At 34.5% G+C, this 16,709-nt stretch overlaps 1 protein-coding gene across 1 annotated transcript; it reads right to left on the reverse strand.

Moving 5' to 3' along the window:
* Positions 1 to 1,664: 1,664 nt before the first annotated feature.
* On the reverse strand, positions 1,665 to 16,566 carry LOC111287022 (trafficking protein particle complex II-specific subunit 130 homolog). The gene is made up of 21 exons (XM_022877170.2): positions 16,391 to 16,566; positions 15,550 to 15,779; positions 15,039 to 15,220; positions 14,557 to 14,740; positions 14,107 to 14,197; positions 13,365 to 13,525; positions 12,917 to 13,006; positions 12,652 to 12,813; positions 12,500 to 12,561; positions 12,263 to 12,353; positions 11,277 to 11,440; positions 10,844 to 11,057; positions 9,930 to 10,475; positions 9,633 to 9,842; positions 8,984 to 9,398; positions 8,755 to 8,845; positions 8,464 to 8,548; positions 3,105 to 3,294; positions 2,570 to 2,865; positions 2,297 to 2,387; positions 1,665 to 2,181 (listed from the first exon to the last, which is right to left on the reverse strand). The coding sequence occupies exons 1-21, from the start codon at positions 16,452 to 16,454 to the stop codon at positions 2,006 to 2,008; spliced, it is 3,795 nt and encodes a 1,264-aa protein (XP_022732905.2). The 5' UTR covers positions 16,455 to 16,566; the 3' UTR covers positions 1,665 to 2,005.
* Between the last annotated feature and the right edge of the window lie 143 nt (positions 16,567 to 16,709).

Consider the following 16,709-nt stretch of genomic DNA (forward strand, 5'->3'; position numbering starts at 1 on the left):
ATTTAATTATAAAAAATTTTATCAAAAATTTTATTAAAAATGACTAATTAAGAAATATATAAAAAATTATTAAAGTTTTTTCAAAAGTTATACACTTAATTTATGTAATAAAATTTTTTAATTTATCATTTTTAATTTTTAATTTTTTTTAATCAATTTTAATAAAAAATCTTAAATATATCAAGTCATTGTAAGAAATGCATCATTAAAATCATCTTAAAAAAAATTAAACTCCCATAAAATTTAAAGGTATCCTATTGGGGTAAAAAAAAATTCATATTATTGTATCCAGATTAAATTATTTTAAAATTTTAACAAATTTAAAATTCGAATCTCACTTAAATCTTACGGTCTCCTATGTAATTAGGAAAAAAAAATTGGAATTAAAGTTAATTCTCAGCTACGAGAAGAAGATATGAATCTGAAAGTTGAAGAATATCGTAAGGAATAATCATAGTGTGAATTGACAGTCTATATTTCTCCAGTGAATGCCCCATAATGCATCATTTCTTTCCATTATATGCTTCAAAAGTTGGACTGATTTCTCAGCCATCTGATCATACTGACATGCTGAACTGTACTTTGTCTGAACAGATAAGAAATTGCTGAAAGCAGCCATGGCAAAATCCAAATCAAGCACATTGAGGCTCCAGAAGTGGAAATCCAAATAGGCTAATTGCCATGAATGGCAAAAGATGGAGGTATTCAAGAGAATCCTCCCATCTCTTCCAACCCTTTTGAGAGTTTTGCTGACTGCTTTTGCACCTTTTTGCTGTATGATCAGTTGTACCGTAAATCAATTTAAAATATAATCCGATGAAATTATATGAATTGAATAATAAAAAATATTAAAAAAATATAATTTAAAAATTTAATAATAATTATATGAGTTTAATAAAATAAAAAAAATTTTTATATTTTCATAATTTTAATGTAAAACATGATATAAATATACAAATTTTAATATTTTAATAATATAAATACATAAATCACTAAAACTAAACTGCAGGATTGTGTAGAAAATATAAAACCATAAATACACAGTCAATAAATCTTTGGAAGAATCCAATCGAGCTATATGTGCATTATAAGGCAAGTTGAATCCTTCCAAATGGAAGAAGTGGTTTCAAAGCAACCTAAATTCGAATAGCTCAAATCTGAAATTATCTGAACCTAACTCATTTGATAGTTAATCACTTTTTTTTTTTTTAAATTCTCCAGTTATAATTTTTTTAATAAAAAATTAAAAAATAGTAATCAATCAAATTTTGGAAACAAATTTGATTAAATAATTTTTGTATGATTTCTTGTTTAAAAACATGATTAGTATGCTTTGGATAAATGACGTTTAACTCAATCGCTTTTACTAAAAAACATAAATTTGCGGCAAAATATTTAACTCAATAATTAATACATGATCTCGCGAGATTGTTGTTCAAAAAGTAAACTTCCCCTTCTTCAAATAACCAAAAAGAAAAAAAAAAAAAAAAAGAGCACAAACCTAGGAAATAATCCAACCAAAATAGTTGCAAGTAAGAGGTGTCAAGGGCACATGCCCAAGAAATGATCCAATCTTTCTAAAACTAGTTTCTTCTAAGCAATTTTTAAACGATTTGGATCAAGCAAAGTCAATTAAATTTATATATATATAAAAAAGACCATGATGAGAATATGAACTCAAAGATGGAATTGAATCACATTGTTATGCATACTGTATGTTGTACAAAAATACACACTTCTTCTGTACATGAGCCAAGACATTAGACAACTGAAACTGAAAGCACTGAAGGAACTACCTATTCTAATCTAAATTGATTAAGTTTTCTTGATTTGTTTCCAACAATGCAAGGGGAAAAATATTGAAAATTTACAAATATCAAGCAAAATCAAAATTGGATGCCTTGAGTTTATCTCTTACCGAAAAATTTTCATTGAACAGATTACGCTTTATCAAGAGTGGAAAAATATGACCAGGGATGACTGGTATGAGGAGAATCCAAGCCGCTCACGCTGGAATGCAGAAGGATGAACTAAGAGCAGGAGGCAAGACGCAAACGAGGTGAGGTCCAGCAGGATTGCAGCTTATGTTCGCCTCTTCAATATCTGGTAGCCCGAGGTAAGGGGGGTGGACGTAACCAGCAACGAGTGGCATGCATAATATGGAAATAACTATCCTTGAACCTGTATTGGAAAAAATGGCAATTATATGCAACAGCAATGAAATATGAATGCTTTCTGCTTAGCTACAAAGCCAGGAATTATTATTAAAAAGTGAATAGGGAAGCAGTTCGTAAACCTTGTTTTGTGTCGAGCGAAATATGCCCTCTTTTCCTCCCAGCAATCATCCAATTCTCAGAATTTGCATTGACTTCATACAAGATCTCATCCTGTCAAATGTAATAAACATAATTTATAGTAGCTGAATTGGTAGAAAAGCAAGAGAGTTGCAAAGTATTCACTAAATGCTTCTCTACAGATTATGAGAAATATAAAATATCCCGATGCTTTCCTCATTCCGGCCTAAGTAATGGTGCAAGAAAATTGATTACAATACAAATAAAGGTCTTACATTGCTTTGAGGAACACTCTTCTCCTCAATGTCTTTCAACCTTTCAACCCTCCATTTCATGGTAACAAGTTGCCCAACTCGAAGACCATCAGAAGGAAGAAGTAGAAACCCAACAGCCAGGCATGGGTCAAGAACAGGCCGCTGCAAAACTAGAGCACTCCTGAAGATTAAATCCAGACTAGTATCCTGAGTTTCATTTGATTTCACGGCCACAGGTCGGTGTGCCCCAATGGTCCTATCACCAGCGATTCCATATCTGATGTTTAATATGCTATCTGGTTGTGCCTTATTTTCATCTGTAAAGCAAGAGGTTGATTAATTGTCATAAGGCAATGTGAGAGGTTATACTACTTTTCCGAGAGGTCATCACATATTGGGCTTCGCTAATGCTAAGATTATAAGAATAATGCACAACCTTAGTGTTCAACATTTTAATGTGAATAAACAATTCAAGAACCAAAGAAGCAGATGCCTAAATTCCTATACCCTCATAGTATCCCAAAAAAAAAAAAAAAAGAAAGAAAGAAGTCCATACCTTCGGCAATTTTCTTCCCCAAGCATACACTGAATAGGAGTCCAGCTTTTGAAGTTGGAGATACGACAAGTGGAAAAAAGCTAGAAATTGGTCTTCCCTTACCTTGTCTAGCATGAACAAATCCATCTTGGAGATCAAGCCAAGCGTCATAAACAGTCAATTTGGCCTTTACTTGGGAGTGCAATGTTACCTGGAAGTAACATGAACCAACATGAGAAATGTAGTTTTAAATGACTTGAAGCATTTAATGATAAAATGAAGCCAGGTTTGGGCATGATAACATTAATGATAAATGTGAAGTGCTATCATTCCTGGCTTGATAAAATTATCACATCTTTAAATGTTCTTTTAACATATGCTAAATCCCTTGAGATTTGGATAAATCTCATTGCACAACGGTTCATCATATCCATATCAGTACATGACAGAAACTAATGAAGAAAAAAGAAACACAAAGATAATAGCATAAGTCATAATGGACAGTGTTGCAAGGATCAGAGTGTCAGATCAGGTTAAATCAAAGAATACTCAAACCGTACACAGATCATGGTGGTATCCATGGACCGATAGAATTTCATCACATGAAGTGGAGTTGGTGCCTGGTTTGGGTAATTCTATATTCAACATAGTAGCATAATCTAGTTACAAGAAATATTCGCAAGAGTCTGGAGTTTTGAGTTAAGCTACATTCTTGATAGAGTCCATGAATCTTGTTACTAAGCTTGCATCATTCATTTTCATATTCTGCAGGCTGTAGACAATGTCAACCATTAAAGCAAGTTGGCTCATACTAGTAGGTAATCTAAGGACTTCATTAATTTCAATTTAAAGTTGAAAACCTGAGTTTGAGGTATGCCTGGCACAAGCTGGCATAACAATGAACCTAGTTAAAAGGACAGTTGGATGGATTTCTTGCTAGCCCATTTCTATCTGTGGGAAAACATTTAGTTACAACTGGTTGTAATCTGTATATATTTGTATCCCTAAAATTGAGAATTTATATCTCTAGAATTAAGGACAGAATATTAGGATAGATAATCCGTTAATTATAGGGATTAGTTTTTAGAAAGAATTAGTTTCCTAGTTTAACCTCTAATTAGTTGTATATAAACCTAAGGGGCTTGTATAATTTTTAATGAGTAGTTTTTCAATATTCATTTAGTTTCCACACAATTTTATTTCTTAGTTTTTCTACATGGCATCAAAGCTTTAGGCTATTCTTGGGAAGCAAAATTTTCAGCCTTCATTGCTGACTTCTATTTTAGGCTTTCATTGCCGAACCTTGTTAAGACCTTCATAGCCATTTTATTTTCCCTTCTTTAGCCTTCATTGCTAAGAGTTACTTCTGGTTATATTTTAAGATTTATTTCAGTTCAAAGAAAGATATCACTACCACCCAATTTGAGAAAGTGTCAACTGTAAAAATCACCGGAGTATTACAGATGTCTCGAAAACAAGGAGATTTGGATAGAGAAGAGATTGAGAAGCTGAGAAGCCTATTGCAAACCCTTGAAAAGCTTACTGGGGTATGTTCCTTGGGTAAGGTCTCTAGTTCAGATAAAACTTTTGGTTCTCATGGATTAAATGTCTCGGTTAAACCTATTACGAGTTCTTGGGTCATTGACTCATGGGCCACAGACCATATGACACATTCCTCATAAAAGTTTAATACATATACCTTGTGTCTTAGTAATAAGAAAATTGTTGTTGCAGATGGTTAACTTATTACAGTGACAGGATTAGAAGATGTTCAAATTAATCCCTTGTTTGTTCTTAAACATGTTCTTCATGTTCTTGGATTGTCTACTAATCTGATATCTATACAAAAACTTACCAAAGACATGAATTGCAAAGTGACATTTTATCTTTTTTATTATGAATTTTAGGACTAGAGTTCGGGGAAGAGGATTGGACTAGCTAAGGAGAAGAATGGACTATACTATCTTGACACATCAAACAACACAAGTAATATCAAGAATAGTTTACCTTTGTCATTTCTTTCTGAAAAATCTCCCAACAAAGACAAAATCTGGCTTTATCATTTTCGTCTTGGACATCCTTCTTTTGGAATTTTGAAAAACATGTTTCCCTCTTTATTCAAAGGATTAAATGCCGAAAATTTTCATTATGATGTTTATGAACTTGCAAAGCATAGATGTGTGTCTTTTCCAGTTAGCGATAAAAGAAGTTCTACTCCTTTTTACTTGATTCATGGTGACATATGGGGTCTCTCTACAATTCCTAATATTTCGGTTGTAAGGTGGTTTGTTTCTTTCATAGATGATTGTACCAGGGTCTCTTAGATATTTTTACTTAAATCCAAATCAGATGTGAATAGTATTTTTAAGCTTCAAAAACATGATCCAGAATTAATTTGGAGTGAAAATCAAGAGATTTAGGTCTAATAATGTAAGAGACTATTTCAACTAGAGTTTATCTACTTATTTCCAAAAAGAAGGGATTATCCATGAGTCATCTTGTGCTAATACTCCATAGCAGAATGGAGTGGCGAAGAGGAAAAACAATTATTTACTAGCCACAACTTGAGCTTTACTTTTTCAAGCAAACGTACCCAAATCCTACTGAAGGAAACTGTTCTCACTACCACACATATTATAAATAGGTTACCTTCAAGGGTTTTGGGATTGAAAACTCCTATGAAACTATTCTCACAATTCTATCCCAACTTTAATACCACAAACAACCTCACACCTAGGATATTTGGTTGTACATCATTTGTTTATGTTCATAGTCACAATAGGGGGAAGCTGGATCCTAGAGCAATTAAGTGCATTTTTGTGGGATATTCATCAACTTAAAAAGGGTATAAGTGTCATCATCCTCCAACCAAAAAATTCTGTGTCTACAGATGTCACTTTTGAAGAAAGTAAACCATTTTTTATTCAACCTTATCTTCAGGGGGAAACTTCATTCATGGAAGATAAGGATAAATATTTCTTTTTGCTTGATTTGTCCTTTTCTTCAACATTTTCACTCATTAATTCTTTGAGTCGAAACCTTTTTCTATTGAGCCCAAGTCAAACATTGAATTTGAGTCTGAACCCATTCCAAACACAGAAGATGTGACAAAGGATAATATTGTTCTTGATTCTATGAAAGAATTATAAGTGTACTCAAGAAGGAAAGTTTCAGATCCTGAAACAGTGCCAGTCCAAGATCCTGATATTAACTCTGGAAATTAGGTAATTACAATCTCTAACTCTATTTTTCAAAATGAGCATGAATCTCCAAAAATTAGTGATTATGATCTGCCTATTGCCATTAGGAAAGGAACTGGAGAATGTACTAAACATCCACTATACTTAATCTCTAATTTTGTGTCATTTGAGAATTTCTCACCATCCCACAAAAATTTTCTTGTGAGCCTAAACACTATTTCTATTTTAACAATGTTATCTGAGGCATTGTCCAATGAGAAATGGAGGCAAGTCATGAAAATAGAAATGGAGGCCTCAAAGAAAAATAAGAAATGAGAACTAGTAGAGTTGCCTACAGGAAAAAATCCAGTTGAGTGTAAATGAGTTTTCACTGTAAAATACAAGGCAAATGGTACTATTGAAAGGTATAAGGCTAGGCTGGTGGCTAAAGGCTACACTTAAATTTACGGAGTGGATTATCAGGAAACTTTTGCTTTAGTTGCCAAGATGAATACAGTTAGGATTTTGTTATCCTTGGCTGCAAATTGCAATTGGTAGCTTCAACAATTTGATGTAAAGAATGCCTTTTTACATGGTGATTTGGAAGAAGAAACATATATGAAAGTTCCACCAGCATTTGGAGGTCATCTAGAAGCAAACAAAGTATGCAAGCTGAAAAAGGCTTTATATGACCTTAAACAGTCTCCTAGGGCCTGATTCGGGAGATTTGCCAAGGTGATGCTAGCAATGGGATATAAACGGAGTCAAGGGGATCACACAATGTTTATCAAACACTCAGATTCAGGAAAAGTCACAGTTCTGTTAGTATATGTTGATATAATTGTAATCGGAGATGATAAAAAAGAGAACTCTAAAATAGTGTTTGGCTAGATAATTTGAGATAGAAGAGCTAGGGAGATTGAAGTACTTCCTAGGAATTGAAGTAGCTCACTCATGGCATGGTATTTTCATCTCACAACAGAAATATATGATGGATCTTTTGAAGGAAACTGGGAAGCTCACATGTAAACTTGCAAGTACCCCTACAGATCCTAATTATAAACTTGGAGAAGCTAATGAAAATGCTACTGTAGATAAGGAGATGTATTAGAGATTAGTTGGAAGACTTATTTATCTCTCACATACTAGACTTGACATAACACATGCTGTGAGTGTGATAAGTCAATTTATATATAGTCTTAAAGAAGTGCACCTACAGGCTATCTACCATGTGCTACACTATTTGAAGGCTAATCCTGGGAGAAGTATCTTGTTCAAAAGAAATTTGGAGTTGTTACTAGAGGCATATACAGATTTTGATTATGTAAGTTCAGTAACTGATAGAAGATATACCTCAAGCTACTACACTTTTCTAGGTGGTAATCTACTAACTTGGAGGAGTAAAAAACAAAATGTAGTAGCAAGATCAAATGTTGAAGTAGAGTTTAGAGCAATGACTCAAGGAATTTGTGAACTACTATGGTTAACGATTATCCTAGAAGACTTGAAGATCAAATGGGATGGACCAATGACACTGTACTGTGATAACAAGTCTGCAATAAGCATTCCATACAATCCTATTCAACATGATAGAACAAAACACATTGAAGTAGACCGGCACTTCAAAAAGGAGAAACTAGATGGTGGGTTGATTTGCACGCCATATGTATCAACCAAGGGTTAACTTGTAGATGTGTTGACTAAAGGTCTCAGCAGTGCAACATTTCAAGAAATTATTTCCAAGCTGAGAATGGAAAACACATATTCACCAGCTTGAGTGAGAGTGTGGGAAAACATTTAGTTACAATTGGTTGTAATCTGTGTAGCTTATTGTAATTTGTATATATTTGTATCCCTAAAATTGAGAATTTATATCTCTAGAATTAAGGATAGAATATCAGGATAGACAATCCCTTAATTATAGGGATCGGTTTTTAGGAAGATTTAGTTTCCTAGTTTAACCTTTAGTTAGTTGTATATAAACTTAAGGTGCTTGTATAATTCTTAATGAGCAGTTTTTCAATATACATTCAGTTTTCACACAGTTTTATTTCTTAGTTTTTCCACACTATCTCCAATATATAAGAAAATTGAAAGACAAGAAGCTGAAGTCCTTTTATTTATACACGACGGTCAATTCATCAAAATGTACCACAAAAGCATACATACATGAATGTGGCTGAAAACTAAGGACATACTACCTGCAAAAGCAAAGTACCATCATTGCATTGATCCGCTACACGTGTGCTTACATGGAAAGGATCAGTGAAATGCAAAGCTATGGTTCTGCATATTAGAGTAGATCATGTAATGAAGTTCAGAATTCAAATACAAAAACAGTAAATATCTATAAAAAAACCAGAGAAACATACTATGAGAGGCAATGTTGGCTACAAAGGTGCAGACGGGTGTGTTGTGTGTCAGAGGAGAGAGAGAGAATTCATATTCAAAACTAAAAGAATTAAAAATAAAAATATGAGGAAAGGCACTACCTGTCATAAATCTGGTTGTTTGATATTCCAAACTCAAGTTTCAGAGCTATTGTCCTCATTCCGTCCACAATACTTTGTCTCTGGGGGGCCCCTGCCAGAGCATGCAAGATAACATAAATGATCTAGCCATCAGGTGCAGCAAACATGTGGACAAACATAAATTTTTGCACACAAACAAACATGTAGTGAAAATTAAAACCACCAGAGTTTTCTAGTCTTATTTCCTTACCTGAAGATGACCCTCTTGCAAGCTTATCATCAATAGCACAAATAGGAATCCATAGAATAGAGGTCACATCACTGGCCCAATCTGGAAACTCTATTTTACCATTAAGGAGGGTTAGCTGCTCAAAGTCTTTATTAGCAGCCAGAGAACAATCATTTGCAACCACAGAACTATCTTTCCTAGCATCACCAGAGTTTGCCATAACAGTGGAACTCTGAATGGCATTTCCATATCTCTCCATCTCAATGGAATGCGACTCTTCAATCTTCAGACCAGGACCAGTATCAATATGCAAGACAGCACCTTTTAAGGAGTAGTTTATAGGTTGTGCTATAATTCCAATCCACTGAGCTTCATTAATCAGTAAGGCAGATGATATAGCTGCAGACAGATCAACTAGAGGTCTTGGTTTGAAAACCTAAGCAAAGAGAAGGTTTGATCAGAAGATTGAAGAAATAGAACAAAAGAATAAACAGGTTTCCCGATCTTATAGCTGTAAATTTCAACAAGGTATACTTCTAACATTTAAAAAGAGATTGCATTATTGAAATGATCATGAAGATCATTGTCCCTCTTAACTTTTTCACAATCCATATTAACATTAGAGACGGTACTTCAAATCCCAAGAGAGAGAGACAGACAGAGAGAGTACCTTCAAGATAGGCCGGGTTGGCTTCTCATAGCTCATGAAATCATCACTATCTGCCGGACCTCCCTTGGAAAAACTATGAGATCTAAAAGTCAAGTGTCCAATGCGTCCAGTAAGAACTCCCAAGACATAGGAACCAGGTTTCTGTGGTGGTAAAGGAAAGGTGATTGTATTCCTACCAGGCTTTAGTATGGTGGCACTAGAGCTCCTTAACTGAAATATGAATCAAATAACCAAGTCATATCATGCTATGACATAGCTTACAAACACACTAGCATCATCTTGTCTTAGAAACCATACCTTACCACCTTCATCAGCATTATATGTAGCCATCAAGGTGAGACTAAGAGAATCAAGAGTTATATCATCAGGAAAGCCACTCCAGACAGTTACAGATAAGGTACCAGGATCCCCATCACATAACTCCAAAGGAGGCCCAGAATTTCCAGAAAATGTAATTAATGATGATACATCAAGAGGAACAGGGTGCTTCATTTCACTATGTGCAAGACTAACAACTTCTGACTGAAAAGCTTGGCGTTCCTTCATTGAGAATAAACCTTTATCCAGTGAAAGCAATCGCACACAAGATGATAGGTAGCCAGCTTGGTCATTGAGTATCTTTTGACATTCAGCTAAATTGGGCAGGACTTCAGCCAATAAATCTTGCCATCCTTCACCAGCATAAAGAGCACAAACCTTCTCATATGACTTTGCAGCTAGGTCAAAATTCCCACGCTTAAAGCAGACAGCTGCAATTTCACCATCAAGGACAACTCCATGTCTTTTCCACCAAGAACGATGGAAATTGTCAGCAGCACCTTTAGTGAGCTCCATATATTTTTGCTGCCATGACCCATATACAAATTGATGAGACAAAAAGAGAAGATAGATTAAATATTGATTATCAGTACCCCAATCAGTAAAATAATTACTGGATTATAGAATGATTAAAGGTCTAAGGTCTAAACTCTTCAGGACGCCCAAGCGATAAGTCAAGGTAAATGTACTTTTGATATCAAGTTTTGTTCATTTTCTGAAGGACTCAAAATCATCTAAGTGGACATAGATATCATTCAGCAAATCTGATTCAACTAACAAAGACTGAAGAAGAGATTGTCCTCCCCCTCCCTCCCAACAGAAAAAGAAAAAAAAAAAGGCTTTCAAAGGTGGAAACATTAACAGTACTCGCGTGTTTAGCCTCAATTTGATACCTCAAAGTCCTGTTTAGATGACAAAGTTTTCTGCAGATCAGGATTTGAAATTGTTTGCTTCAGAGCATGTTCAGCAGCAACAAAAATTTCAGCAAGTCTCATAGGTCGATCAGTCGAGCCCTCAAAATTTCCAGGAGATGAGTAAGTGCGTGACATCGAAATCACTTGCACTTTATTTGATGCAGGTGTCTTTAATGATATGTCTGAAGCTGATCTGTCAGCACACATACATTTACTTGACATAAAAACTTTTAATTATAAAAACAAAATGGCAATATGAAAAGGGAAAAGCAAACAAAATGGCAATATGAAAAGGCAAAAGCAAACAAAAAGTCACAAAATTTCTTCACATGAAAAACTTTCAATCGAATAGCAACTCATCTTCAAAATTTTTCTAAACCAGCATTTGCCTTGATTCTTAAGATTTCCTTACCCATCAGCAAAGCCCGGTCTGCCATCAAACATCTCTGATGTGCTTCCGGCAGAAAGGGAAGCCCTTCGCCGGTTTGCCTCACGTATAAGGACAGTAGGTTCCAGTGGCAAGGGTTTCCTCTGAATGCCAAAGTGCTCAACTCTAGGAGTTTCTTGCAGAATCATCTGAACCAAATAAGGAAATTATAGTTGATTAAAAGACTGCGTACAATAGATCCTTCTCTGGACCTGCACATAGCAGGAGCTTTATGCACCGGGCTGCTCCTTTTTTTTTTTAATAGTTAATTAAAAGAGATATAGACATTAATGGACTAAATAATCATGTAATGCATAAAGCCTATGACTATGAGAACATGCATTGGCAATGATGCTTTCTCAAAATCTAGAAAATTACTACTATTACAGTGGTAGGACCACATAGCACCTTAACTTTAGAAGCTATGAACTTGGAATCTGAACCATCATTGCCATTCAAGAACCTATGTTTTGATGAATTAACATTTTATTATGTACTTCCAAAAAAAGGCCACTTTCGTCAAAGTTTTAACAATAAAAGGTAAGACCACCACAAAAGAATATTTTTACGTGGATCTGCAGCATGCAGACATTGAAAGACATTAATGCTGCTAACTTGATTTAGTTTCTTGTCTTAGAAAAGTTTCTACTTTGAAAAAGCCTAATGAATAAGGAGAGGCCATTATTGCGGTCACACCATTTTTTCTTTTTTAAATATCTATCTATTAAATTGTCCCATTATTGAACTTTTAATCAATAAATCCATTTCCTTATCAGCAACTTAAACACATTGAATTATAATGTTATGAATGTTGAAAACACTAGATGGGAAACTTCTGCACTACTTGTTCAAAGGAGAGAAGACATAAATCTGTACTAAAATGGTGTAGTTTTTACCAAAAAAAAAAAAAAGAAAAGGATGTTTCCTTTTGTTGGTTTTACGAGTTTTACAAATGTTGAATAATAACTTGCCTTTTCTTTCTCAAGCACATCAGAGGAAGCATCATCTGGAACCGAAGGCCAAACTGCTGGCTTGGGCCAAGGCAGCATGCTCAGAGATGCACTGCTCAAAAGAAAGGAAGGACATAGTTAGATAGTGAAAAACTCAGCCTTGACCACATGAATAGCCTTTAATTTAAATTGCAAAACAAGAAATCAAACTCATGGAAAGTCAAAAGTGGATTTCATTTCCAAAAATTGAATGCATACCTGTTAACAGGACTCCTTTCTATCTCTGTTCCATATCCAATTAGATATGCAAGCCTCAAGAACTGCCACAATCATCAATATGTTTCAGTGGTTGTTCAACAATACGACAATTGCCATCCCTTTATTATTTAAAATAAGCAATAAAACTTTACCTTAATCCTACATAGTGAGTAAAGATCGCCTTGAAGGCGATAGAACTCCTTTTCTATCTCAGGGGCTACATTTCCATCATTATATTGAGAATTGGTCGCATTGACTAAAGCCAAGCATGCAGTGATTACCCAAACTTCACGCATACAGAAGGGTAATATACTCTACAAGAATCCAAGAGGAAAGAATAAAATGAACAAAAAAAAAAAGGAAAAATGAGAACAGCGATAAAAAATGTTGCTGACAGAAACAAACTCTATCAAATACCTCATGCAATGCCAGGGCCTTTGAGAAACTAATTATAAATGAATAAGCCCTCGAAGCAACTTCAAAAGGACGATTCAGCTTGAACAAGAGCTGCAAGTTAACACTAATCAGTGAGACATGGTATAGGCACAAACACAGACATGCCAACTATGGGTTTAAAACTAATAAACCAATTACAATAAAGAAACATACATAGAACATTCCAAGAAGGGCTAAAATAAATCATTTGGAAATTGCCTTAACCAGTTAAATCAAATGGATGATGATATAGTTAACAGTTGTTGATCAATTATCCATAGAATCCCAATAACCCATTAAGAAGAGCATTTTGATAAAATTGTAAAAATTGCCAATAGCAAACACAAACTCATTTTAATGGCAATTACTCTCAAAGTCAGACAGTGTGATGTATAGGTATTAGAAGTCATAAAGAGTTGGTAGTGCCCACCTTTGATTGACAAGCAAAGAGATACTGTCTGAATTCAAATTCCCTGAATGAGTCATCTTGAACAATCTGAGTCAATGGTTTGTTTCCAGGGTTGAGCAGTGCTGCCTGATCATCACCGTGGTCTAGTCCTCCAAACTCCCTACGTTTCCCACCCATATTAACTGCAGTTATATATTATTAAATAAGATCAACAAGTGCTATGGCCAAAAGCAACTACCAAAATTCACAAGAAAAAGGAACATTTCAAGAAAAAACCTAAATAATTACCAATCATAAATTTGGCATTACAACTAATGCCCTCACATATCCGATCTACCCAGTCAACTGGAAAATAAAAACTCAGATATGCAGACAGAAAAAATTAAATTCGTGTAACCATTAATATCTTGGGGCCAAATTCCAAAGTAAGAAAATTATAGGCAAAAGTTAAACACTATGTAAAGAATGCAATTTGACTATAAGAACTGCTCATATTCACATTACAACAGGAAATTCTTATTTATAAGCTTGTATGCATTGAATGGTTACCTAATTTCCCACCCCATCTTTAATAGAAGCCAAAATATTAGATCAGTTCAACTTTATTATTTTCAAGTGTCAACCTTAAAAGAGAAACGCAGAAATAGGCTATTTGCCAAAATCATACTGCTGTTTGGAAACACAAATAGAACTAGAAAATGTAGAGTAGCAAAGTAAAAACAACAAAATAGATGCTTAAGACACTGGCATATGTAGTACTCACCTGTTTCCAAGTAGCACAATTCTAGTTCGTCATATTCACGTAAGGCATCCTCATGAAGATGAGCCATCTCAAACATAAAAGCCAAGCTTTCCTAAGGAAAAGAAAAAAGAAGCATTAAACAGTCAGAGACTTAAAAAATAAGCTTAAAATAATGTTTCTTTTTTTTTGGGGGGTGGGGGGTGGGGGGGGATAACTGAAATAATCTAATAGTTAATTAGGACTATATCTACCATAGGACAAAATAGATTTTTAGGTTAGGGCCTCTTTAGGCAAGTTCACTGTTTCTTTTACAATCTCCAGAGATAGAAAACCAGAAAGGGATTATATATATGTATGATTTTAGATAAAACTAAAGCTGAGATAACCCAAAAGAATGAAAAATGATAAAGTTTATCCCTGGATCAATATCAGCCATAACCGTATTCTCTAACTTCCGAAAGAAGACCAAACCTTCAAAATGAAAAAATTACAGAAGTTCCAAATTGGCATGAATCGCTGTTCGCTAAGCTTGCGTATCTCATCCTCATAGAATTGTATACGTCTATCCAATGTATTTCTGATAGACTCCATAATCCTGGACTCTAAGTCTTCCCAAAAATTTGCTTCAGGACCATGTACGTCAAATTTGCAGCACCTAAGAGAAGCACAATTTTAGAATATCAGACAATGACAAAGGAAAAGTTAAAAAACCATTTTGCTAAGGGTGCTATTTTCAAAGTTTCACCAAAATTTTTTTCCAAAGATTTGCAACATGGTTGCAAAAAATCAATGCAAATTTATGATATATTCTCTAGCCATACTCTAGAATTATACCAAGACCTGACTCCTACCTATACAGCATTACTTCTATGCTAAAGTCATTGGCACCAGCACAAACAGTATTCATGCCATCAATTAGAAAATATATAAGCTGCAGAATGTTGCAAGCTTACCTTTCCCTCTTCTTGGAGCTGAAATCAACTTCAAGTTTGGCATATACTTTCTTTGCCATTTTAGTGGCCTGATCATTGTTTGGATGAGCTCTAGACACAAAAACAATAAACCATTCTCGCTCATCATTTTGGACAATTAATTTCAGGCGTGGTTTAAGAATGGTCTTGAACTCATCAAGATCCTGGGGAAAATGAATGTGAATAAAACAATAAGTACATATCTGAAAAAGGAAAATGACATGAATAAGAAGTTTAAGCCAAATGCTAATAAAAAATCAGAAGAAAAAAGAACTAGAAGCCACCAAGAAAAGTTAAAGTATAAATCATCAGGGGAAGAAAAGTTTGCACACACAACTAGGTGTTATTGTATATACTAAGGTAAAGAGTGAAGATCTGAGTTATGAAAAGAAAAAGAGTTAAATAACAGTCTTTTTCTCAAAGTGTAGTCATAGGTTTATGAATCTAAAAACTTGTTGGTCTTCAATACAGATCATGAGCAAGATTAATGTACCTCACATGTAACAAGAACCAGAGTTGCATATGGCTCTCGAAACCAAAATAAATACTGCTCCTGAGGAAATCTGCTACGTAGTCTTGCATCAGTGGTTAATATGAATTCAGCTGGCAAATTCTCCACAAACACAGGATTGCGGGTCTTGTTATTTAAGCAAGCTCTTTTGAATGGCAACCGCTCTTCAAAACTATTCTTGACGGTAGGCCACAAGTCACTGACATCTTCAACTGTAAACAGTTCATGGGCAATAGTTAGATAGAAATCTTTAGTAAGAAGAATATCATAACAAATTCCCTGCCAGCTGATGCTAACACATGGTTCACCAACTATTATCAACATACAAACATCATCAAGAGCAGCAAACTTGGAATTGATACATTAGCTATAGGTAGATCAAATCTCCAAAAATTTTTGTATCCCACACTTCTAATCAATCCATCAGTCAAATGGATCAAGTAAAAAGCTTAAAGCAACAATATTTACTGGAGGATCACGGACATTTATACAAAGTTTAACCAATCCCTCAGTCAAAAAACTGCAGAACCCACTTCATAAAATCAATTAAAAAGCTCAAAGCTACAAGATTTACCACATGATCACCATTTTTAAACCAATTCAAACTAATTCTTCACTTCAAGAACTCAACAACCCACTTCAGAAAATCAATTAAAAACCTCAAATCACCAATAGTTAACATCAACTTTCATAATTTTCACATAAAAAACCTAATCATAAAGTAAACACAACCACCGATCCCACCCAATCAACAACATAAAAATCCCCCTAAAAAACCCAAACCCAAAGCTAAAGAGTTTAATTCAAATAAAAAAGGATTTACCAGCAATGACGAGATGATCACAAGCGCTCTTGATTGTTTGAAACTGAGCTAAATAGTTCGCCATTCTCTTCTTTTTCGATCTATAAGAAACTAGTAAAATCCATAGATCAAATGAAGAAAGGGTTTATTTCAGTGAGATTTAGAGTGTTGGTTTCGCCTAGTCTCACAACACTCTCTCGATCTGGATGGATTCAACGATAATTTATACTTTGACTTTTCTTGGTAGCATAAAAATGGAAAACATTTTAAAAATGAATTTTTTTTGGAAAAACATTTATTTCTTTGAAGTGGAAAAGCCAAACACGTCCTTAAACGTCAG

The sequence above is a fragment of the Durio zibethinus genome, chromosome 4 (assembly GCF_047325235.1).
Source record: "Durio zibethinus cultivar Kanyao isolate XHJ-2024 chromosome 4, ASM4732523v1, whole genome shotgun sequence".
Classification (NCBI taxonomy): domain Eukaryota; kingdom Viridiplantae; phylum Streptophyta; class Magnoliopsida; order Malvales; family Malvaceae; genus Durio; species Durio zibethinus.